This window comes from Globicephala melas, chromosome 2 (genome assembly GCF_963455315.2).
Source record: "Globicephala melas chromosome 2, mGloMel1.2, whole genome shotgun sequence".
Lineage (NCBI taxonomy): Eukaryota > Metazoa > Chordata > Mammalia > Artiodactyla > Delphinidae > Globicephala > Globicephala melas.
This window is the reverse complement of record NC_083315.2, coordinates 70,491,640-70,515,822: the sequence shown is the minus strand read 5'-3', so window position 1 is coordinate 70,515,822 and position 24,183 is coordinate 70,491,640. Positions and strand designations below refer to the sequence as shown.

Below are 24,183 nucleotides of genomic sequence, written 5' to 3'. Positions count from 1 at the left end.
CCCGAGCAGCCTGTAGAGTCGTTTTGTTTTTTCTTCCCTTGGTGAGGAGTCAGTGCAGCTAAGGGGCTGAGCATGGCCTTCACCGTCAGACACGCTACACAGAGAATTGTTAGGGCCTGAAACGCAAAACCATGTGATGCCTTTTCACTCTGGTTTGAAATGAGGCTGCTCCAGGTTTATGTTAATTGTATTATTAGATGAAATATCCTCAGGAATCAAGGACTCGTTGGTCTAACTTGTAATGGAAAAGGGGCACATTCCTCAGGTAACAGCCCAGATTCACGTACAATTTCTTTGGCCGTTCCACACTGAAATCGTGGCTCTAGTTTAATTGTTATTTGTTTGATATTTAGTTGGAAAAGGGATTTCCCTGCGACCAGCCTCAACATATGAGAAACCCCCAATGGAAAGAACTACATATTTTCCCTTTGCCTTATTGAAAATGCTGAATAGAAGGAACCACTCACCTGGCTTATGGTCTCAGCCTTAGTAAAAGAATTGGGGATTTGATATATTCTAAGGGGACGACAGTAGATTATGAGCCCTGAGTGGGTCCTGGCTTTAAGGTTCAATAATTAGTAGGTGGTACTTGTTGCTTAAGTGTGGGTCACTGTAAATCCTGCTTATACCTAATAGTATATCCATACATATTTTCTGTGCTTGAGCAAAATCAGAGGTGGAGTCTACAGCGTTTAATCAGGGCTTACCATGCACAGAACATTGTGTTAGATACTTTATCTTGTGTGTGTGTGTGTGTGTGTGTGTGTGTGTGTGTGTGTGAGAGAGAGAGAGAGAGAGAGAGAGAGGTACTTTAAAAGGATGGAAAAGAAAAAGATGGTGAGATCTTTGTTTTTAGGAAATATATAAGGCAGCTACAAATGCACTACAAGTTAGGAAATAATATAGAATAGCTCGAATACATAAGATGATACTTAAAATTTGGGGAGTGGATGAAGGGCAGGTGGATCATGGGGTTATGTCAAAAGGAAAAGGTGGGGACTGAGGGCTGAACCCTGAGGCACTCCACTTGACAGGTAGGAAAGGGCAGGTGGGGTCATCACTGAGGAAAGAAGGAAAAGCAGGGGAGTGTGGTGGCCTGAGAGCCAGGGGGAAGTATGTCAACTGCTGCTGAGCAATGAGTAAGATGTGAGGAGTAGGACCTGATTGCTGCACATGGAGAGATGGAATTTTCTGGTGACTTTGATAAAAGCAATTTTAGTGTAGGGGTGAACATCTAAATGGAGTGGGTTATAGAGATTGGGAGATAAGGAAGTAGCCACAGCACGTAGAGTACAGATAACCGTATAATTATGGTAGGGGAATGGGATGATAGCCTGAGGAGGATGTGACGGCAAGAGACGGCATTCTTCTTTTCTTTTCTTTTTTCTCTCTGACATTGTACTGTAACAGCATGTTTATATGAAGATGGGGATGATTCAGTGGAAAAGGAAACATTGATGCAATAGAGGGGATAGTTGCCAAAGCAAAGTCCCTAAGGAGAGAATAGAGTGGGAAGTTTTTTAGCATTAAATGCTTACATTAGATAAGTTAAAATGTTTAAAAGCAAGAGCTTAAACTTCTACTTAAGAAACTAGAAACAGAGGAGCAAACTAAAGCTAGAATAAGCCGAAGAAAGGAAGTAGCGAAGAGAATAGCAGAAGTCAGATAGAAGGCAGAAAAAACAATGGAGCAATCAATAAAAGGAAACTGGTTCTTTGAGAAAATAATAAAGCTAGAATAAGCCGAAGAAAGGAAGTAGCGAAGAGAATAGCAGAATAAGCCGAAGCTAGAATAAGCCGAAGAAAGGAAGTAGCGAAGAGAATAGCAGAAGTCAGATAGAAGGCAGAAAAAACAATGGAGCAATCAATAAAAGGAAACTGGTTCTTTGAGAAAATCAGTACAATTGGTAAAGCGGTGTCCAGATAGATAAGGAAAAAAAAGAGGGCACAAATGATGAGTATCAGGAATAAGTGGAGACATCAATACAGCCTCTACATTATTAAGTAAAATGGGAATATTATGAATAGCTTAAAGGCAGTAAATTAAAAATTTAAATGAAGTAGACAGATTCCTTTGTAAAAAAGCTCACTCAAGAACTAGAAAATCTGACTATTGCTATATTGCTTCAGAGTGTTTTTTCTTGCCTTGTAATGTGCCTTGTGATTATTTATTGAAAGCTGTACATTATGTATTAGGTAACAGGAACTGAAGTAAATAGGCCTTTAGTGTAAGTTTTATGTCAGTCTGGGCAAAAGCTGGACTATATTTAATGTTTGCTGCAGCTCTAAGTACCAGAGTCTTCAAGTTCCTCTAGTGTCCTTGTTGTTGTCTCCCCTCTTGACTTTGGGCTTCCCCTGTGCTCCTTCTCAAAGAAAGTCTATGTCTTGCAGATCTTTGAACTGTAACCCACTGTTTTTATATTGGAGCCCTACTGAGGTGGCAGTAAGGTTGGTGTGGGAGAGGGGCCATGTCCTATAATCTTAAGACTAAATCTCAGTTTTTTGATGGGGCTACATCTCTTAACTAAGCATCTCTTAGTTCTTTTCCTCCCCTTAGGTGAGACAGGAAGGCTAACGGGGGCTGGAGTGGGAGAAGTGCCCTTCTTCTAGGTGGGATAAGGCTCTTGTACTGTCTTTTCTCCTAGAAAGTAGGCCTTTGTTATGGAGAATGCTCTGGGCATATTTTACTTTTTTTTTTTCTTTCTTAAAAAATAAATTTACTTATTTAATTTTGGCTGTGTTGGGTCTTCGTTGCTGCGTGCAGGCTTTCTCTAGTTGCGGCAAGCGGGGGCTACTCTTCATTGCGGTATGCGGGCTTCTCATTGCGGTGGCTTCTCTTGTGGAGCACGGGCTCTAAGCATGCGGGCTTCAGTAGTTGTGGCACGCGGGCTCAGTAGTTGTGGCACACGGGCTTAGTTGCTCCACGGCATGTGGGATCTTCCCAGACCAGGTATCGAACCCGTGTCCCCTGCATTTGCAGGAGGATTCTTAACCACTGCGCCACCAGGGAAGTCCCTCTGGGCATATTTTACAATGCTTATCCTTACCCTCTCCCTGCCAGAGCCACAGGGAGCTCTTCATTGAGAATTTGGCAGGGCTCCTGGAGGTAAAACCCTCAAAAGTGTGGGGCTCTTAAGACTCTGTTCTAGTCTTAGGAATTTCTCACTTTTAAGCTATTCCATACTTAGGCTCTAGCAATTTGTCAAAATTAGCATTTAGGTGTCCCTACCTGTTTATGGCTCCACCGACTTCTGCTCTAGGTAAGCAAATCTCAGCTGTGGCACTCTGGATTCACCTGTCTCTCCAGATTTCAGGATGATGGCTTGTCTTGAGACCTCAGTTCTCTAATGGGGGTGAGAAATATTACTGATTTTCAGTTTGTTTAGTGTTTTCTTTTTCTTTTTTTTTAACATCTTTATTGGAGTATAATTGCTTTACAATGTGTTTAGTGTTTTCTTATTGTAAGTGTGAGAATGACAGCTTTCAAGCTCTTTACATGTTGGAGCTAACCAGAAATCCCCAAAATCTATTAAAGACATTGAATTTGCAGTTTATATAAAGAAATTCCTAGAAGGCTTCACTGAAGAATTCTACCAAACTTTAATAAAACAAACAAAAAGAAAGGAGATATGTTATAAAACTGTAGTAATCAAAACAGTATGGTATTGGCATAAAAACAGACACATAGAACCATAAAAATTCTAGAAGAAAACATAGACAGTACTCTCTTTGACATCAGTTTTAGTAGTATTTTTTTGGATATGTCTCAAGGGAGACAAAAGCAAAAATAAACAGGACCACATCAAACTAAAAAGCTTTTGCACAGCAAAGGAAACTATCAACAAAATGAAAAGGCCACTTACTGAATGGGAGAAGATATTTGCAAATAATATATCTGATAAAGGGTTAATATCCAAAATATATAAAGAACTCATAAAACTCAACATCAACATATGTATGTGTGTGTGTGTGTGTGTGTGTGTGTGTGTATGTATGTATGTATCACATCTTCTTTGCCCATTCATCTACTGATAGGCACTTGGGTTGCTTCCATATCTGGGCTATTATAAATGCTGCAATGAAAAAAGAAAAAAGAACACCCCCCCCCCCCACAAACAATCCAATTAAAAAAACAGGCAGAGGATCTGAAAAGACATTTTTCCAAAGAAGGCATTCAGCTGGCCAACAGGCACATGAAAAGATGCTCAACATCACTAATCATCAGGGAAATGCAAATCAAAACCACAGTGATATATCACCTTACACCTGTCAGAATGGCTGTCGTCAAAAAGACCTCAAATAACTAGTGTTGGCAAGGATTTGGAGAAAAGGGAGCCCTTCTGCATGGTTGGTGAGTGTAAATTGGTGCAGCCACTATGGAAAACAGGATGGAGGTTCCTCAAAAAATTAAAAATAGAACTACCATATGATCCAGCAGTTCTACTCCTTGGTATTTATCCAAAGAAAACAAAAACACTAATTAGAAAAGATATATGCACCCCTGTGTTCATTGCAGCATTTGCAATAGACAAGATATGGAAGCAACCCAAGTGCCTATCAGTAGATGAATGGGTGAAGAAGATGTGATACATACACACACACACAGACACACACAGACACACAGACACACACACACACACACACACACACACACACACACACACACACACACACACCATGGAATATTATTCAGCCATAAAAAGAATGAAATCTTGCCATAACAGAGTTATAGATACAGAGAACAAAACAGGTGGTTAGAGGAGAGGGGGCTGGGGAGAGGAAGGAAATAGGTGAGGGAGAGTAAGAGGTATAAACTTCCAGTTTCAAAATAAATGAGTCATGGATATGAAATGTACAGTGTGAGGAATATAGTCAATAGCTATGTAATATCTTTGGGTGGTGACACACTGTAACTAGATTTATTGTGGTGATTATTTTGAAGTGTATAGAAATAACAAATCACTACATTGTGTAACAGGAACTAACATAGTGTTATAGGTCAGCTATACTTCAAAAACAAGCAAACAAACATAGAAACAAATGGAAAAAGATCAGGTATATGGTTATCAGAGGTGGGCAGTGGGGGGAGGGGGAATTGGATGAAAGCAGTCAAAAAGTACTATCGACTTGCAGTTTTAAGATAAATAAGTGCTAGGGATATAATGTACAACATGATAAATATAATTAACATTGCTGTACATTATATATGGAAGTTAAGAGGGTAAATCCTAAGAGTTCTCATCACACACACAAATTTTTTTCTGTTTCTGTAATTTTGTGTCTATATGAGATGATGGGTGTTCACTAAACTTACAGTGATAATCATTTTCATGATGTATGTAAGTCACATCATTATACCATACATATTAAATTTATACAGTGCTGTATGTCAATTAATCTCAGTAAAATGAAAAAAAAATTGTTTAGCATATGGTAGAAACAGCACGTTGCTGTTTGTCATGTTTAGCGTGTTGTAAGCAGACAACTCAGTACAATCCTTTTGGGTGGTAATTTAGCAAAATTTGTAAAATATCTATAAAATTTTGAGATGTGCGTTTTGTGAACCAGCAGTTGCTTTTCTAGGAATTTATGTTCCAGAAATACATCTGAATACATAGGATCTTGTAATAGTCTTGTAACTGTAAGGAATTTGCAATGAATGTCTTTCAACAGAGCTTGGTGTCCAATTGCAGAACGCTTTACAGCCATTAGAAAGAATGAGAATATTTGGAATATGTTAGAAAACAAAAGCAAGGTATAGACCATTCTTCCATTCAATAAATATTTTTTATGCCAGACATTGTGCTAGATACCAAGAATACAATAGTGAAAGTAGGTAAGATCTGTTTATTAAATATTTAAAAGTGCATGTTAACACACAAACATACAAAACTATGACTATTTTGGGAGTTAGGATTATGGGGGACTTTTGGCTTTATTCATAATTAAATATTTGTATTTTTTAATGAGCATATATTATTTGTTTTAATATGGAAAACCTCTTATTTAAATAAAATATTGGTCACAGCATTATTTATAGTAGCAAAAAGCTAGAAGAAAAGTATTAATGTTTAACACTAAGGAAAAGTTTAGACCACCAAATCCATCCAAAGAAACATTATCCAGCAAATAAAAATTAGGTTTATAAATATTAAATAACAATATGCTATCATGTTAATTACTTAAGGACTTTTTAAAAGTATCAATACATAGAAAAAATATCTGAGAGAAAAACACAAAAACATTAGTAGCATCTGCATTAGCGAAGAGGTGACTTTAAATACACTTTCCATTTCTCTGCATTTCTGAGTTTCCTTTTTTTTTCCACACACACACTGTATTTTATTTTTACAAGAGATAAATAAACTGACGCCAAGCATTGTAAATGGATGACCACAACAAAAGCAACAACGATTGCAATTACCCAACACGAAACACACTCATACTATGTCATAATATTGGCATTGAGTCCAGTAATCCTCCACTGTAACAGCTCCTTTACTTTGCAGTGAAAATTGATTTGTATATTTTTTGCCTCTGAGTCCTTGTGGGATTTTTTTTTAATATTCAAACAGAAAATCACGAAAATTATAATCATCCTCATCAGTTCACTCAGTCCCATGTAATTAATTTTTTTTATCTTGATCTTTTGTTAGCACTTTTATGAATTCATCAGTTTTCCATTAGAGTTCTGAAAAGGCTTATTCATTCAGTTCAGCAGTATAGTCAGTTACCAGAAAGCTGTACCTGTCAGAGTCTTTTCCATGAATTCCTTGAAGATGAAACCCTTTTATAGGAACATTTTTGCAAAAGCATTAGAATACACCCAGAACTGTCTGCAAATGACAAAAGACTTAAAAATGACCACAGTTAAAGATTTGATGAAAGTTCATAATAATGCAATTGACAAGAAAATTTAGAGATATACATTTTAAAGTAATAACTAGAATTATGACTTACAACATTATACCAGAACATATAAGATTTTTAGAAATTTCATGTAATGTCTGAAACATTTATATTAACATATTTCCATACAAATAACCCAAAGAAAGTTTAGTATTAGTTGTTTTGTTGGTTGGTTTGTTTGTTTTTTTATACTGCAGGTTCTTATTAGTCATCTGTTTTATACACATCAGTGTATACATGTCAATTCCAATTGCACAATTCAGCACACCACCACCACCACCCCACCGCGGTTTTCCCCTCTTGGTGTCCATACGTTTGTTGTCTACATCTGTGTCTCAGCTTCTGCCCTGCAAACTGGTTCATCTGTACCATTTTTCTAGGTTCCACATACAGAGCATATATTATTTATGTAGTCAGACAAAACCATAATCTAACCACTTCTAGGATTTCTTATTGTCCTTATTAGAAAGTGTATATCATAAAAGGCCTTTCACACTCTGATCCCAACCACTTTCCTGCCCCCCACCATTCCCTGTCCTCCCTTCCCAGACATTTTCAAACACATCCCTGAGGCCTCTGTTTACGATGCACCATGAGCTCTCAAACCTCCACATCTTTGTTCTTGTTTTTCGCTCCAGGTAGAAAGCATCGTATTCCTCCTTCAAGGTCCTGCTCAAGTGTCAGTCTTTGTGAAGTCTTTCCTGATTAGACTTAGAAAAACAAGTGGCTTTTTCCACTGTGATTCCTTAACACGTATATATTTTTAAATCAAGGAATAATTTACATACAGTAAAATGCACTGATCTGAAGCATACAATTGGATGAGTCTTGACAAATGTGTACACCTGTGTAACCACCACCCCAGCAAGCTATAGAACGTTTCCTGTTCCCCAGGTGGTTCCCTTGCTTCCTTCCTAGTCAATCCACGTACCTTCCACAGAGGCAGCTGCTGGTTCCAACTTCTATCACCGTGGATTACTTTCACTTTTGAACTTCATAAAAATGGAATAACATAAAGTGTACTCTTGTATCTGACTTCTTTCCTCCGCATAATTTTCTGAGATTCATGTCTTGGGGTATATCAATAAGTTGTAACTTTTTGCTGAATGGTATTCCATCTTATGGATGTACAGTTTGTTTAGTCCTTCTCCTGTTAATAGACACATAGCATCTTTTCATACCACTCTTCTATATATTATGGTCAATGTTTTCTGTCTGTCTCCCTAAATGAGATTGTGATACCAATTATCTGTCTGAATCATGGTTGCACTTAATTTGTGCCTAGCAAACAGTGGTTGCTCATTAAATCTTTGCTTTTGAATAAGGAGGTATGAGAAAGAAAGTCAATTGGAAATTACTTTGAATGATAGAAGAGAGATAAAGGAAAACGCTGTTTCCTTATAACACTTCTGACACCAGAAGTGTGGGTTTCTCCACACCAAGCAATTCTCCAGTCCTCAGTGGACACCAACTGGCTGTTCTACAATTTAACTCAATTCTGACACTAACTGTCCAGAAATATTGCAGACCCCACAGGTTAGGGACTCAATCCCACAAGCCTGCCCCCACTTTAGACAATTGCAAGTCCCAGGTTGTCATTTGTACTTCTGACTGTAAATTACAGGTTCCCATGACTCCCTCCTCAGGTCTGATAATTTGCTAGAAAACTCAGGTAAACATTTACTTACATTTGCCAGTTTATTATAAAGGATATTAACAAGGGATATATTAACAAGGGATTATTATAAAGGATATTATAAAGGATATTAACAAAGGATATTAACAGCCAGATAAAGAGGTCCATACGTCAACGTATGAAGAAAGGGCACAAGGCTTCCATGCCCTAGCTCTGGGTGCACCACTATCCCAGCACTTGTGTGATGGGAGCATTCTGAATCCCATTGTTTAGGGTTTTTATGGAGGTCCCATTATGCAGATGTGATTGATTAAATCATTCCCCATTGGTGTTTTCTTCTTTTTTTAATAGATTTATTTATTTATTTATTTATTGGCTGTGTTGGGTCTTTGTTGCTGCTTGCGGGCTTTCTCTAGTTGTGGCGAGCGGGGGCTACCTTTTGTTGTGGTGCGCGGGCTTCTCATTGCGGTGGCTTCTCTTTGTTGCGAAGCACAGGCTCTAGGCACGCGGGCTTCAGTAGTTGTGGCATGCGGGCTCAGTAGTTGTGGCTTGCAGGCTCTAGAGCGCAGGCTCAGTAGTTGTGGTGCACGGGCTTAGTTGCTCCACGACATGTGGGATCTTCCCAGACCAGGGCTCGAACCCGTGTCCCCTGCATTGGCAGGTAGATTCTTAACCACGGTGCCACCAGGGAAGTCCCACCCCCCACACACACACTGGTGATGGAGCTCAATTCCCAGCCTCTCTCCCCTCCCTGGAGGCTGGGGGTGGGGCTGAAAATTCTAACCCTCTAGTCACATGGTTGGTTCCTCAGCCCCCATCCTCCAAGCTTCATCACCTCTTTAGCATCAGCTGAGGTGTGGCTTAAAAGGGCTTCTTATGAATAACATTTAGGAGCTTTGTGCCAGGAACCAAAGACAAAGACCAAGTACATATTTCGTATTATATCCCAGTATCACAGGAGATTAATCCAGATTTCACCCAGTGGCTAAGAGGGAGTGATGAGCTGCTGACCATGCTTGTTCTCCATGAAAACGATGTACCATATTCAGGAAAGCTTTTCAAATGGTTATGTGTCGAGTGGTTGGGAAGGAGAGAAACTAAGATGCATGAGACCTGTTGTTGGATGTCTAGGTAGCTTGGGAAACTAGTTTCAGCAGATGAACTAATGGGTTATGTTACCTGCCTCACCAGAAGAGTCTTTGCTTCTTTCAGAGAAGCTGGTCAACTCTGTCATCACCAGCACAGAGTTGCTATAGAGGTCTCAGTGTGCCCTTGAACCCGTAGGCCCTGTGTTTACTGTCTTCATAGTGGGTGATTAAAAGTTAATATTTGAAACAAGTGATCTCGAGCAGAAATAATGACTGACTTACAGTGTGGAGAGGTCATAGTGGCCATGTGAGTAGAGATCATGCTCCTTCTTGGGCTCCCACCCACAGGACAAGTCCCAGAGAAGTGTGCCAGGCCTGGCCAGGCTTCTCCTTCTTGATCGACCAAGGGGATAAGCTCTGAATGGAAATGCCAGGATGGGGCAGGATGTTATTTGGCTGTGTAGTTGTTCTTCTTCTCCTTCTTCTCCCCCTCCCCCTCCCCTTCCTCCCTTTCTTCTTCTTTTTTTTTTTTTTTCTCTTTTATTTATCAGAAACATATCACATTAAATTTTATTCTTACTCAACAAATCCACTGCTTGGATGACTCTCTAAAGAAGATGTCCTCTTTTTTATTTTTTCCTTTATTTTTTCGAGCTTTACTGAGATATAATTGATATATAACAGTGTGTAATTTTTTTGTTTTTACATCTATATTGGGGTATAATTGCTTTACAATGGTGTGTTAGTTTCTGCTTTATAACAAAGTGAATCAGTTATACATATACATATGTTCCCGTATCTCTTCCCTCTTGTGTCTCCCTCCCTCCCACCCTCCCTACCCCACCTCTCCAGGTGGTCACAAAGCACCAAGCTGATCTCCCTGTGCTATGCGGCTGCTTCCCACTAGCTATCTACCTTACGTTTGATAGTGTATATATATCCATGCCACTCTCTCACTTTGTCACAGCTTACCCTTCCCCCTCCCCATATCCTCAAGTCCATTCTCTAGTAGGTCTGTGCCTTGATTCCCGTATTACCCCTAGGTTCTTCATGACATTTTTTTTTATTAGATTCCATATATATGTGTTAGTATACGGTAGTTGTCTTTCTCTTTCTGACTTACTTCACTCTGTATGACAGACTCTAGGTCCATCTACCTCATTACAAATAGCTCAATTTTGTTTCTTTTTATGGCTGAGTAATATTCCATTGTATATATGTGCCACATTTTCTTTATCCATTCATCTGATGTTGGACACTTAGGTTGCTTCCATGTCCTGGCTATTGTAAATAGAGCTGCAATGAACATTTTGGTACATGACTCTTTTTGAATTATGGTTTTCTCAGGGTGTATGCCCAGTAGTGGGATCACTGGGTCATATGGTAGTTCTATTTTTAGTTTTTTAAGGAACCTCCATACTGTTCTCCATAGTGGCTGTACCAATTCATATTCCCACCAGCAGTGCAGGAGTGTTCCCTTTTCTCCACACCCTCTCCAGCATTTATTGTTTCTAGATTTTTTGATGATGGCCATTCTGACTGGTGTGAGATGATATCTCATTGTAGTTTTGATTTTCATTTCTCTAGTGATTAGTGATGTTGAGCATTTTTTTTTTTTTTGATGTTGGGGGTAGGAGTTAATTAATTAATTTATTTTTGGCTGTGTTGGGTTTTTGTTTCTGTGTGAGGACTTTCTCTAGTTGTGGCAAGCAGGGGCCACTCTTCATCGCGATGCACACCTCTCACTATCGCGGCCTCTCTTGTTGCAGAGCACAGGCTCCAGACGCGCAGTCTCAGTAGTTGTGGCTCACGGGCCCAGTTACTCCGCGGCATGTGTGATCTTCCCAGACCAGGGCTCGAACCCGTGTCCCCTGCATTGGCAGGCAGACTCTCAACCACTGCACCACCAGGGAAGCCCTGAGCATTCTTTCATATGTTTGTTGGCAATCTGTATATCTTCGTTGGAGAAATGTCTACTTACGTCTTCTGCCCATTTTTGGATTGAGTTGTTTGTTTTTTTTGATATTGAGCTGCATGAACTGCTTGTAAATTTTGGAGATTAATCCTTTGTCAGTTGCTTCATTTGCAAATATTTTCTCCCATTCTGAGGGTTGTCTTTTGGTCTTCTTTATGGTTTCCTTTGCTGTGCAAAAGCTTTGAAGTTTCATTAGGTCCCATTTGTTTGTTTTTGTTTTTATTTCCATTTCTCTAGGAGGTGGGTCAAAAAGGATCTTGCTGTGATTTATGTCGAGTGTCCTGCCTATGTTTTCCTCTAAGAGTTTGATAGTTTCTGGCCTTACATTTAGGTCTTTAATCCATTTTGAGCTTATTTTTGTGTATGGTGTTAGGGAGTGATCTAATCTCATACTTTTACATGTAGCTGTCCAGTTTTCCCAGCACCACTTATTGAAGAGGCTGTCCTTTCTCCACTGTACATTCCTGCCTCCTTTATCAAAGATAAGGTGACCATATGTGCGTGGGTTTATCTCTGGGCTTTCTATCCTGTTCCATTGATCTATCTTTCTGTTTTTATGCCAGTACCATACTGCCTTGATTACTGTAGCTTTGTAGTATAGTCTGAATTCAGGGAGCCTGATTCCTCCAGCTCCGTTTTTCGTTCTCAAGATTGCTTTGGCTATTCGGGGTCTTTTGTGTTTCCATACAAATTGTGAAATTTTTTGTTCTAGTTCTGTGAAAAATGCCAGTGGTAGTTTGATAGGGATTGCATTGAATCTGTAGATTGCTTTGGGTAGTAGAGTCATTTTCACAATGTTGAGTCTTCCAATCCAAGAACATGGTATATCTCTCCATCTATTTGTATCATCTTTAATTTCTTTCATCAGTGTCTTATAATTTTCTGCATACAGGTCTTTTGTCTCCTTAGGTAGGTTTGTTCCTAGATATTTTATTCTTTTTGTTGCAGTCGTAAATGGGAGTGTTTTCTTGATTTCACTTTCAGATTTTTCATCATTAGTATATAGGAATGCCAGAGATTTCTGTACATTAATTTTGTATCCTGCTACTTTACCAAATTTATTGATTAGCTCTAGTAGTTTTCTGGTCGCATCTTTAGGATTCTCTATGTATAGCATCATGTCATCTGCAAAGAGTGACAGCTTTACTTCTTCTTTTCTGATTTGGATTCCTTTTATTTCTTTTTCTTCTCTGATTGCTGTGGCTAAAACTTCCAAAACTATGTTGAATAAGAGTGGTGAGAGTGGGCAACCTTGTCTTGCTCCTGATCTTAGTGGGAATGCTTTCAGTTTTTCACCATTGAGGATGATGTTGGCTGTGGGTTTGTCATATATGGCCTTTATTATGTTGAGGAAAGTTCCCTCTATGCCTACTTTCTGGAGGGTTTTTATCATAAATGGGTGTTGAATTTTGTCAAAAGCTTTCTCTGCATCTATTGAGATGACCATATGGTTTTTCTCCTTCAATTTGTTAATTTGGTGTATCACGTTGATTGATTTGCGTATATTGAAGAATCCTTGCATTCCTGGAATAAACCCCACTTGATCATGGTATATGATCCTTTTAATGTGTTGTTGGATTCTGTTTGCTAGTATTTTGTTGAGGATTTTTGCATCTATGTTCATCAGTGATATTGGCCTGTAGTTTTCTTTCTTTGTGACATCCTTGTCTGGTTTTAGTGTCAAGGTGATGGTGGCCTCGTAGAATGAGTTTGGGAGTGTTCCGCCCTCTGCTATATTTTGGAAGAGTTTGAGAAGCATAGGTGTTAGCTCTTCTCTAAGTGTTTGACAGAATTCGCCTGTGAAGCCATCTGGTCCTGGGCTTTTGTTTGTTGGAAGATTTTTAATCACAGTTTCAATTTCAGTGCTTGTGATTTGTCTGTTCATATTTTCTATTTCTTCCTGATTCAGTCTTGGCAGGTTGTGCATTTCTAAGAATTTGTCCATTTCTTCCAGGTTGTCCATTTTATTGGTATAGAGTTGCTTGTAGTAATCTCTCATGATCTTCTGTATTTCTGCAGTGTCAATTGTTACTTCTCCTTTTTCATTTCTAATTCTATTGATTTGAGTCTTCTCCCTTTTTTTTCTTGATGAGTCTGACTAATGGTTTATCAATTTTGTTTATCTTCTCAAAGAACCAGCTTTTAGTTTTATTGATCTTTGCTACCGTTTCCTTCTTTTCTTTTTCATTTATTTCTGATCTGATCTTTATGATTTCTTTCCTTCTGCTAACTTTGGGGGTTTTTTGTTCTTCTTTCTCTAATTGCTTTAGGTGCAAGGTTAGGTTGTTTATTCGAGATGTTTCCTGTTTCTTAAGGTAGGATTGTATTGCTATAAACTTTCCTCTTAGAACTGCTTTTGCTGCATCCCGTAGGTTTTTGGTTGTCATGTCTCCATTGTCATTTGTTTCTAGGTATTTTTTGATTTTCTCTTTGATTTCCTCAGTGATCACTTGTTATTAAGTAGTGTATTGTTTAGCCTCCATGTGTTTGTATTTTTTACAGATCGTTTCCTGTAATTGATATCTAGTCTCATAGTGTTGTGGTCGGAAAAGATACTTGATACAATTTAATTCTCTTAAATTTACCAAGGCTTGATCTGTAACCCAAGATATGATCTATCCTGGAGAATGTTCCATGAGCACTTGAGAAAAATGTGTATTCTATTGTTTTTGGATGGAATGTCCTATAAATATCAATTAAGTCCCTCTTGTTTAATGTATCATTTAAAGCTTGTATTTCCTTATTTATTTTCACTTTGGATGATCTGTCCATTGGTGAAAGTGGGGTGTTAAAGTCCCCTACTATGGAATGTGTTACTGTCAATTTCCCCTTTTATGGCTTTTAGTATTTGCCTTATGTATTGAGATGCTCCTATGTTGGGTGCATAAATCTTTACAATTGTTATATCTTCTTCTTGGATCGATCCCTTAATCATTATGTAGTGTCCTTCTTTGTCTCTTCTAATAGTCTTTATTTTAAAGTCTATTTTGTCTGATATGAGAATTGCTACTCCAGCTTTCTTTTGGTTTCCATTTGCGTGGAATATCTTTTTCCATCCCCTCACTTTCAGTCTGTATGTGTCCTTAGGTCTGAAGTGGGTCTCTTGTAGACAGCATATATATGGGTCTTGTTTTTGTATCCATTCAGCCAGTCTGTGTCTTTTGGTGGGAGCATTTAGTCCATTTACATTTAAGGTAATTATCGATATGTATGTTCCTATTCCCATTTTCTTAATTGTTTTGGGTTTTGTTATTATAGGTCTTTCTTAATTGTTTTGGGTTTTGTTATTATAGGTCTTTTCCTTCTCTTGTGTTTCTTGCCTAGAGAAGATCCTTTAGCATTTGTTGTAAAGCTGGTTTGGTGGTGCTGAACTCTCTCAGCTTTTGCTTGTCTGTAAAGGTTTTAATTTCTCCATCAAATCTGAATGAGATCCTTGCTGGGTAGAGTAATTTTGGTTGTAGGTTTTTCTCCTTCATCACTTTAAATATGTCCTGCCAGTCCCTTTTGGCTTGCAGAGTTTCTGCTGAAAGATCAGCTGTTAACCTTATGGGGATTCCCTTGTGTGTTATTTGTTGTTTTTCCCTTGCTGCTTTTAATATGTTTTCTTTGTATTTAATTTTTGACAGTTTGATTAATATGTGTCTTGGTGTGTTTCTCCTTGGATTTATCCTGTATGGGACTCTCTGTGCTTCCTGGGCTTGATTAACTATTTTCTTTCCCATATTAGGGAAGTTTTCAACTATAATCTCTTCAAATATTTTCTCAGTCCCTTTCTTTTTCTCATCTTCTTCTGGAACCCCTATAATTCGAATGTTGGTGCGTTTAATGTCGTCCCAGAGGTCTCTGAGACTGTCCTCAGTTCTTTTCATTCATTTTTCTTTATTCTGCTCTGCAGTAGTTATTTCCACTATTTTATCTTCCAGGTCACTTATCCGTTCTTCTGCCTCAGTTTTTCTGCTATTGATCCCTTCTAGAGTGTTTTTAATTTCATTTATTGTGTTGTTCATCATTGCTTGTTTCATCTTTAGTTCTTCTAGGTCCTTGTTAAATGTTTCTTGTATTTTCTCTATTCTATTTCCGAGATTTTGGATCATCTTTATTATCATTATTCTGAATTCTTTTTCAGGTAGACTGCCTATTTCCTCTTCATTTGTTAGGTCTGGTGGGTTTTTATCTTGCTCCTTCACCTGCAGTGTGTTTTTCTGTCTTCTCATTTTGCTTATCTTACTGTGTTTGGGGTCTCCTTTTTGCAGGCTGCAGGTTCGTAGTTCCTGTTGTTTTTGGTGTCTGTCCCCAGTGGCTAAAGTTGGTTCAGTGGGTTGTGTAGGCTTCCTGGTGGAGGGGACTAGTGCCTGTGTTCTGGTGGATGAGGCTGGATCTTGTCTTTCTGGTAGGCAGGTCCACGTCTGGTGGTGTGTTTTGGGGTGTCTGTGGCCTTATTATGATTTTAGGCAGCCTCTCTGCTAATGGGTGGGGCTGTGTTCCTGTCTTGCTAGTTGTTTGGCATAGGGTGTCCAGCACTGTAGCTTGCTGATCGTTGAGTGAAGCTGGGTGCTGGTATTGAGATGGAGATCTCTGGGAGATTTTCGCCGTTTGATATTATGTGTAGCTGGGAGGTCTCTTGTGGACCAGTGTCCTGAAGTTGGCTCTTCCACCTCAGAGGCACAGCACTGACTCCTGGCTACAGCACCAAGAGCCTTGTAAAACAACAACAACAACAACAACAACAACAAAACGGACGGATAGAACCCTAGGCCAAATGGTGAAAGCAAAGCTATACAGACAGAATCTCACACAGAAGCATACACATACACACAAAAAGAGGAAAAGGGGAAAAAATCCTAAATCTTGCTCTCAAAGTCCACCTCCTCAATTTGGGATGATTCGTTGTCTATTCATGTATTCCACAGATGCAGGGTACATCAAGTTGATTGTGGAGATTTAATCCGCTGCTCCTGAGGCTGCTGGGAGAGATTTCCCTTTCTCTTCTTTGTTTGCACAGCTCCCAGGGTTCAGCTTTGGATTTGGCCCAGTCTCTGCGTGTAGGTCTCCGGAGGGCGTCTGTTCTTCGCTCAGACAGGACGGGGTTAAAGGAGCCGCTGATTCGGGGGCTCTGGCCCACTCAGGCCAGGGGGAGGGAGGGGCACGGAGTGTGGGGCGGGCCTGCGGCGGCAGAGGCCGGCGTGACGTTGCACCAGCCTGAGGCGCGTCGTGCGTTCTCCCGGGGGAGTTGTCCCTGGATCCCGGAACCCTGGCCGTGGCGGGCTGCATAGGCTCCCCGGAAGGGAGGTGTGCTCGCACACAGGTTTCTTGGTGGCGGCAGCAGCAGCCTTAGCGTCTCATGCCTGTCTCTGGGGTCGGCGCTGTTAGCCGCGGCTCGCGCCCGTCTCTGGAGCTCCTTTAAGCAGCGCTCTTAATCCCCTTTCCTCGCGCACCAGGAAACAAAGAGGGAAGAAAAAGTCTCTTGCCTCTTCGGCAGGTCCAGACTTTTCCCCAGACTCCCTCCGGGCTAGCCGTGGTGCACTAAACCCTTCAGGCTGTGTTCATGCCACCAGCCGTCTCCCTGCGCTCTGACCGAAGCCCGTCTCCCTGCGCTCTGACCGAAGCCCGGGCCTCAACTCCCCACCCCGCCCGCCCCGGCGGGTGAGCAGACAAGCCTCTTGGGCTGGTGAGTGCCGGTCGGCACCGATCCTCTGTGCGGAAATCTCTCTGCTTTGCCCGCTGCACCCCTGTTGCTGCACTCTTCTCTTTGCTCCGAAGCTTCCCCCCTCTGCCACCCACAGTCTCCGCCCGCGAAGGGGCTTCTAATGTGTGGAAACCTTTCCTCCTTCACGGCTCCCTCCCATTGGTGCAGGTCCCGTCCCTATTCTTTTGTCTCTGTTTATGCTTTTTTCTTTTGCCCTACCCAGGTACGTGGGGGGTTTCTTGCCTTTTGGGAGGTCTGAGGTCTTCTGCCAGCGTTCAGTAGGTGTTCTGTAGGAGTTGTTCCACGTGTAGATGTATTTCTGGTGTATCTGTGGGGAGGAAGGTGATCTCTGCGTCTTACTCTTCTGCCATCTTCCCCCTCTCCAACAGTGTGTCTTCTTCTTTACTGAGGTATAATTAATGTAAGATAAATGACACCTATTTAAAGTATAAAATTTCAGCCGTTTTGACATATGTAGAGAAACCATCATCACAAGCAAGATAACGTACATATCCATCACCTCAACAATTTTCCATACCCCTTCGTAATCCCTTCAGCCACTGCCTCATCCCCAGGCAACCGCTGATCTGCTTTCTGTCACTATAGTTTAGTTGGCATTTTTAAGAATTTTATACAAATGGAATTTTTATATGTGTGTGTTTGTTTATATTTGTGTGTGTATTTATTCCTTGTCTCCAGTTCAGCTTCAGGAAGAGAGAAAGTTAAGTGCACGTGTCCCTGGGAATTTGGTTCGCTGAATTAGAGGTGAGGGTAGCATCCCAGGAGTTAAGCTGACTCCTTTGTCTGCTGGTAGTTGGCAGAACTTGCTCAGACTTTTCCTGAGCAGATGGCAGAGTTTAATGTTATGAAGCAGATTGGAGGCGGGAGGTTGTCGTTGATTTTCCAGAAATTGTTGGCACAAATGCCTTTAGGGCCTTTGTCTTGTGGGGTTTTACGACGTTGTGGCGTGATTATGATAAACGTGTGGCAAATTCTATTACAAGAAGGTGTTTCCGTGGCACCAGAGCTGTGGAGGGCGGACCCTGCACTGCCGCTGGAGATCAGAGCACTGCGGGAGCTGTGTGGCCTTGGCTCAGCCCAGAGCTGCAGCCCTTGTTTCGTTTTCCACTTATAAGATATAGGCGCAGCGCTCCCTCTTTCCCTGGGTTGTCGCATAAAGGCGTGAAGGTGCATCGAAACAGTCAAGGGTGTACAAGCGGGAGGCGTTGCTGAATCCCCGGTTGACCTGCAGTCACGATGATATGCTGACCTGCAATAATTTTTTTTTGGTGAATAATTCCATACCACAGAGCACTTTGGCCCTTGTTTCTGCCGCCATTCTATAGTGAAAGGGCATATGGGTGGGGCAGAGGGACCCTCCCCTGCAGTGTTGTCTCAGCCTCGCACCTTTCCCCTACACCCTGCGGCAGTTGAATCCCAGCCAGAGGACCACGTAGGGCCAGGCGTGCCTGCCCGCCGTGTCCAATGTGGATATGCATGGTGATGCCAAAATGGTACCCGCTGCCCAGGAGGCACCTCTGCTGCCCGGCAGGTGGCCCGGGAGGTCTCATTTCCTCCTGTAAGTGGGTCTCGAGCTTCTCCCCACATCTCGAAGGAAGGTGACTCCTTCTAACGTGAGGGACAGGGCACAGCTAACAAGTCAAGAGACTCGGGTTTCAGGCGTTCGCCCCCTTCAGGATGGCAGGTTCCAGTAGAGAATGTGTTCGCACCGCATTGTCCGGCGCGGGAATGTTCAGACTCCGAGGAGATTAGGAGGGGGTGTTGGGGGCACAGGGGGCAGGTAGCACGTGGCACCTGGCCAGGGTCCTGCAGCGAGGTCCCCGGAGGTTAACCAGGCACCCTCATGCCCGCAGCGGGAGCTCCTACAAAGGCAAGGACGCCCTAGACCGGGTCGCTGCTGAGCACCTGGACCCCAGGGCGTGGCTGAAGGGTGTGTGGCCAGGGCAGAGAGGGCTGGGGACCCCTGGAAGGGGCGAGGGGAAGGGGTGCAAGGATAAGGGGAGCCACGCCTAAGGGCTGCTGGCCTGCTTCCCTTGGGCCTGATTTTCCTATGCCCTCTTTTCTCCCATCCTCCATATCCACCCTCTCTGGATTCCCCCATCTTTGTATCCTGTCCCCCATCCTCACCTTCCAGAGCTTTCTTCTAGGGTTTATTTTGTGTGAAAGTCATCTAGGTTTAACCCTTCCAAAGGCTATGTCAAAGGAGGTTAGGGTTCCGTATCTGGCCACTGGCCACGCGTAGCTGCTGAGGACTTCGAATGTGGCTACTGAAGCTGAGAAACTCCATTTATTTTATTTTATTTTAATACATTTAAAAGCTGATAATTCAGTTATTTGGAAAACTTTGTGTTTGGAGCAACTTGGGTACGTGAATATGCTTTTTCAAAGGTAAATTTTTATGAAATCTAAATATAGATCAAATAATTTCAATGAAAATTTAGGGAGTTGAGTGAAGGGGAAAAGAATTTAAGGTGGAACCTAAAATGGGATTAATAGTCAATGCAGCAAAGTCCTAGAATGTTTATTAAGGAACTAAGTATAGGTTTTTACCATTTGACACTAACGAAGTAGAGCAGAGAGACTGAAGACCTCCCCTTCGTGAGAGGCAAAGAAGCCAGGGCCTTCCCTGTGTCCCTGCCCCAGCCGGGGCCTCGTCTTTGTTACCTTCACCTACCATGCGCCCAGCACAGCACCTGGGCCCTCCCAGGGGTCAGTGGGAAGCAGAGAAGCTTCAGCAGCGCTTTCCTGTAGAGGCAGCCAGTGTCAGGGAATGAGTGAGAACCTGAGGAAAGCTTTTGCAGCTGCAGGGCTGGGTCCTCAGGAGTCCCACACGGAGTAGCGAGGAGGGTGACAATGTTGATCCTAGGAGCCCTCTCCCTGGCTTTGTTTCGTCTGAGCCAAGAGGGCCGAGAGCCCAGGCTGTGCTGAGGAGGGAGGGGGCAGGAAAACTGTCACTGTTTTCACCTCCCCCATAACTCCCTTTTTATGAACAGCCATTGTGCCAGGTACGATGCTATCTCTGTGCTCTCACAAAATCTGTCCCTAAAGGCTGTAGAGAGCTCTTTGAAAGACAGCCTCACAGCTCTGGAGTGGTTTTTATTGGTTTCTGATTGGCAACTTTGGGATGAGGCCAAGAAAGCATCGTCTGATTCCCACTGCTCAGTCCTGAGGGCTGTCGCTGCTGTCATTTGATCAGCATCAGGCTGGTGTGCTAATGGCAAGGCCGGATGCCACCCCTGGCTCCAGGGCGGTCGGAGGTCTCATGCACACCTGCGCGCGCGCGCGCACACACACACACACGCACACACACCCGAGTCTCCACCTGTAACTCCGCCTAGCAAACAAGCTACAAAGACATAGGGCTTGCCATCACTACAAAAAGTTAAGACAGTAGAGAAGAGAGAAGACTTCTCAGAGTCAAGGGAGGAGGAGAGGGAAAAAGGCAAATCTAAAGAAACCTATGTTTCAGGAGGACATCTCATGCTGTCAAAATGAGAGTGGGAATCCGAAGGTTCTCTGTGAACTGCAAGGTGTCAGCCAGGAGAGATTGGTGGTGGGGGCCTCCTTCTCAGTCATGGAACTAACTGGTCTCTGCTGGGCTCTTACATCAGAGGGCGGAGAATAAAGGAGTTACGTCATCCCAGAAACTGTCTTTGTCACTTGGAGGGAAGACCATGAAGGATCTCTGTAACATTCCGTTATTTCTGGTCCCTGAATACCATGATGCCAGCCCCTGCACAGATAACTTCCTGCTTTCGTAGTTTGAAAATATCCTTTAACTCAGCCATGGCTCGATATCTTCTTCCAAGTCAGAGAAGTTGATAGGTCCCAATTCCAGGCTGACAGTAGGGACACAGACCGCAAAGGTGGTAGAGATAAAATTTGGGCAGGAGAGACAAAGCCCTTCAACCATTTTGCTTCTGTTTCCTTTAGACACAAAAGCAGCTTAGGTCATCTCAGAGTTCACGTCTCCTCGAGGAGAGAGAAGGCAACAACACGTTTTCAAGGAATAGCCCAATTATTTATAAAACCCGTAAAGTATGAAACATAACGACACCCCTGACAGGAGCTTGGGTCGGGCTTAATATTCTGTCCTCACACTTGACAAGCAACTTCTGCTTTCAGTTCTCATTCCAAAGTGAGACTCTTCCAGATCTTACGTGTCTTCTCTCTCTCTGAGGTCCATTCAGTGCGTCTGATTCAATTGTAAAGCAATTATACTCCAATAAAGAAGTTAAACAGACAAAGAAAAAAACAAACAAACAAAGGGCAGGACTTGGAAAATGCCTCTACTATATTACAAAGAATATCTCTTGTTTTCTTTTTGTCTCGGACACCTTGACCCTTCCTGTTACCCCCGTCCCCCCAGCTGTAAGGTCAGACTAAAGGTTTTGTCATAGCAGAAGGAAAGCAGACAACAAGCCCTTCCCTGCGGAAGGAAACGGTCTCAAGAGCAGAGCCTAAGTCTGAGTGCAGAGAGAGTCTGTGTTCTGGTCTGAAAGCATGGACAAAAAGCAGAATTCCCAGGACACTGGAAACCACATTCAAGTGAAGCCCTGGATGAGAGTGTTTTCTAACCATCAACAGCCCGCAGCGGGCGACGTGGTTTGTGCTCCCCGAATCCGAACCACTTCATGGTCTCACACTCACGAAGCAGACAGCTCAGACTTCCTACCTCCTACGCAAGCTCTCCCCATCCACGCTCCCACTGCGGGTGGCATGGCATCAGGATGGTGGGGTCCCCCAAGGGTCTGGGGTGCTTGTGGGTGGAACTCCAGAGAACCCTCAGGTATTTCAAGTGTCCAGGGAGCCACAACAGGCTGTGTCCAAAGCCAGGTCCTTCCTTGGACACGCCTGGGCGTGCCAGGGCCTCACACACGGGCCTCAGCGTCCTGCTTGATGGCCGGTTTGTAGATGACTCCTTTGTTGGCAACTTTTTTGCTGCTGGAACAGCAAGGACACATGAGTGTTGTTAGTCAAAGTGGAAAGAGAGGCAAGAGCAGCCCAACTCAGCTATGGAATGAGGCAAGTCAGATTCCTCCCTTGGAGACCTTTCTCCAGTTCTGTTGGTCTTGGGAGGAAATGCCCCCCAATAAAGCATTAACCAAAAGGGAACCTGTTCATTTTTCAACTGTTCTCTTTTAACGCTTGACGATACTTAGACCTGCATTTTGATGAAGGTCTCATTACCACCCTGCTTCAAATCTCTGATTCCTACAGGGTTTCTGACAACCTCTTTTTTTCATAGCAGGAAAAATAAATTAGGTTTTAGGAAAAACTAAACATGACAATAAAAACACAAGCAAAGGGCATCAATGTGAGTAAGAAATCAAAAAATTTCCCTCAGTTTTCTTCTGGGTTCAGGGAAGAAAAACCAGATGTCAAGATCTTAGAAAGAAGACAGCCTTGGTGCTTGTGTGTAGGTAAATGGGACCTCCCTTCCAAATCAAGAGGCTTGTCCAAGTTCTTAGCAGGGGCAGCAAAGCTGGCAGACCCACCTCCAACTCTGAGCTCAATGACTCTTGAACCACCAGCATCCAGTGTCTCACTGGATCAGTGGTGTCTGGGAAATGGCACTCCCAAACCAACCAAGGATAAGTGTTGGTACAGGTGACAGGGCTCTTCGTTCTGCAGGCTGCCTTCCCGAACAGATCAATCCTCATGGACACAAAGCCACCCACTCCCATCTTGGGCCCAAATCAGCTCACCTCTTCTTCCTTCTGAAAAGCCAAATGGATACTGCCAGGACAATACAGATGCCCAGAACGCCAGCCAGGGCCACGAAAAGGACGATACCTGTTGAGGGGAAGTGCACACTCATTACAATCCTCCCTTCCCCTTCATGTCATCCCCATAGCACGTGTGTGCGCAGTCAGGTGACAGCTGCAGAATCATTCACAGAAAGGTGTAATTTCCCCATCTCTGTTCTTAGGCTCTGGTCTTTGGCCTAGCAGGATTGGCTGGAGTACTCACAGTACAATTGCAAATTGTAGCGATTCTCCAGCAGGGGTTCTCAAACTTGCACCAGCATCATCTGAAGAGCTTGTGTCTGATGTAGACTATTTTTGAGCCCAACCCTCAGAGACTCTGATTCAATTGAGAGTTAGGCCCAGGAATCTGCATTTTAACCAGACACCTCTAGCTGATGCTGATGTATGTGGTCCACGAACCACACTTTGAGAAACCCTGGGCTACAGAGTAAGAACTTACTCCATTTTTGCTTGCTGGATTTAAGGCCCCTTGAGATGCCTCTTTATCAGCTTTGGCCCCAAGTTCCATTACACAGTCCTAAGCAGTCCAAAACAACCAGGGCCCATTGCCAAGGTCAACTGGCTGGTCACCCAACCTCCATACTGGGCTTAGGCCTAGTTTTTAGGCAATGGCTTCCCATCCTGGCAAACAGAAGGTCTTGGATAGGCTTTTTGAACGTACCCATGCTATAAAGGGATTAGGTCGTTCATTAGGGGAGCATTTGATTGGCAGCTCCTCTTTGAATCAGAGAGTGACTTGAGGGTAAGACACACGGTGAGGAGGGGGTCAGGAGTCAGAGCGATAGCACAGAGAAGCAGAGAGGATGGGCTTGAAGAATCACAGGCCCGGATCACACCGAGAACCACAGGGGTCACCCAGCTGCAGCATGCATGGCCGGTTGGCCACCTACCCAGACTCGGTCCTGTGTAGGTAGCGTCTGGCCCTTCAGAGGGAGAGGGAAAGACCAGAAGTTAACCGAGTCAAACCCTGGCATACTTGACCAGTGTGTTGAGCAAAGCTCTACCTTTTGTTTGGGTGGAGGTACAGGGCTGATGCAGCCCTCCTGGGGACGTTCACTCTTGGCTCAGGTGCCTGATGGGGTAGAAGGAATTGCCCAC

The 24,183-nt window shown here is 42.8% G+C and overlaps 2 protein-coding genes across 3 annotated transcripts in view; one reads left to right on the top strand and one right to left on the bottom strand.

Annotated features, from left to right (window-relative positions):
* The window catches only part of APH1B (aph-1 homolog B, gamma-secretase subunit), a 95,439-nt gene that overhangs the window by 30,020 nt on the left and 41,236 nt on the right, over positions 1–24,183 (top strand). The gene's annotated exons all lie outside the window — the stretch shown is intronic.
* Positions 22,157–24,183, bottom strand: part of CA12 (carbonic anhydrase 12) — a 60,061-nt gene continuing 58,034 nt past the window's right edge. The window contains exons 9-11 of one of the 2 annotated variants that reach the window (XM_030878934.2): positions 23,976–24,008; positions 23,023–23,110; positions 22,157–22,258 (exon numbers count right to left, since the gene is read on the bottom strand). In XM_030878934.2, the coding sequence (XP_030734794.1) occupies positions 22,186–22,258; positions 23,023–23,110; positions 23,976–24,008 (194 nt within the window). In that variant the 3' untranslated portion in view covers positions 22,157–22,185. The remainder of the gene's footprint in view (positions 22,259–23,022; positions 23,111–23,975; positions 24,009–24,183) is intronic. The other variant, XM_030878936.2, reaches the window with a different exon arrangement.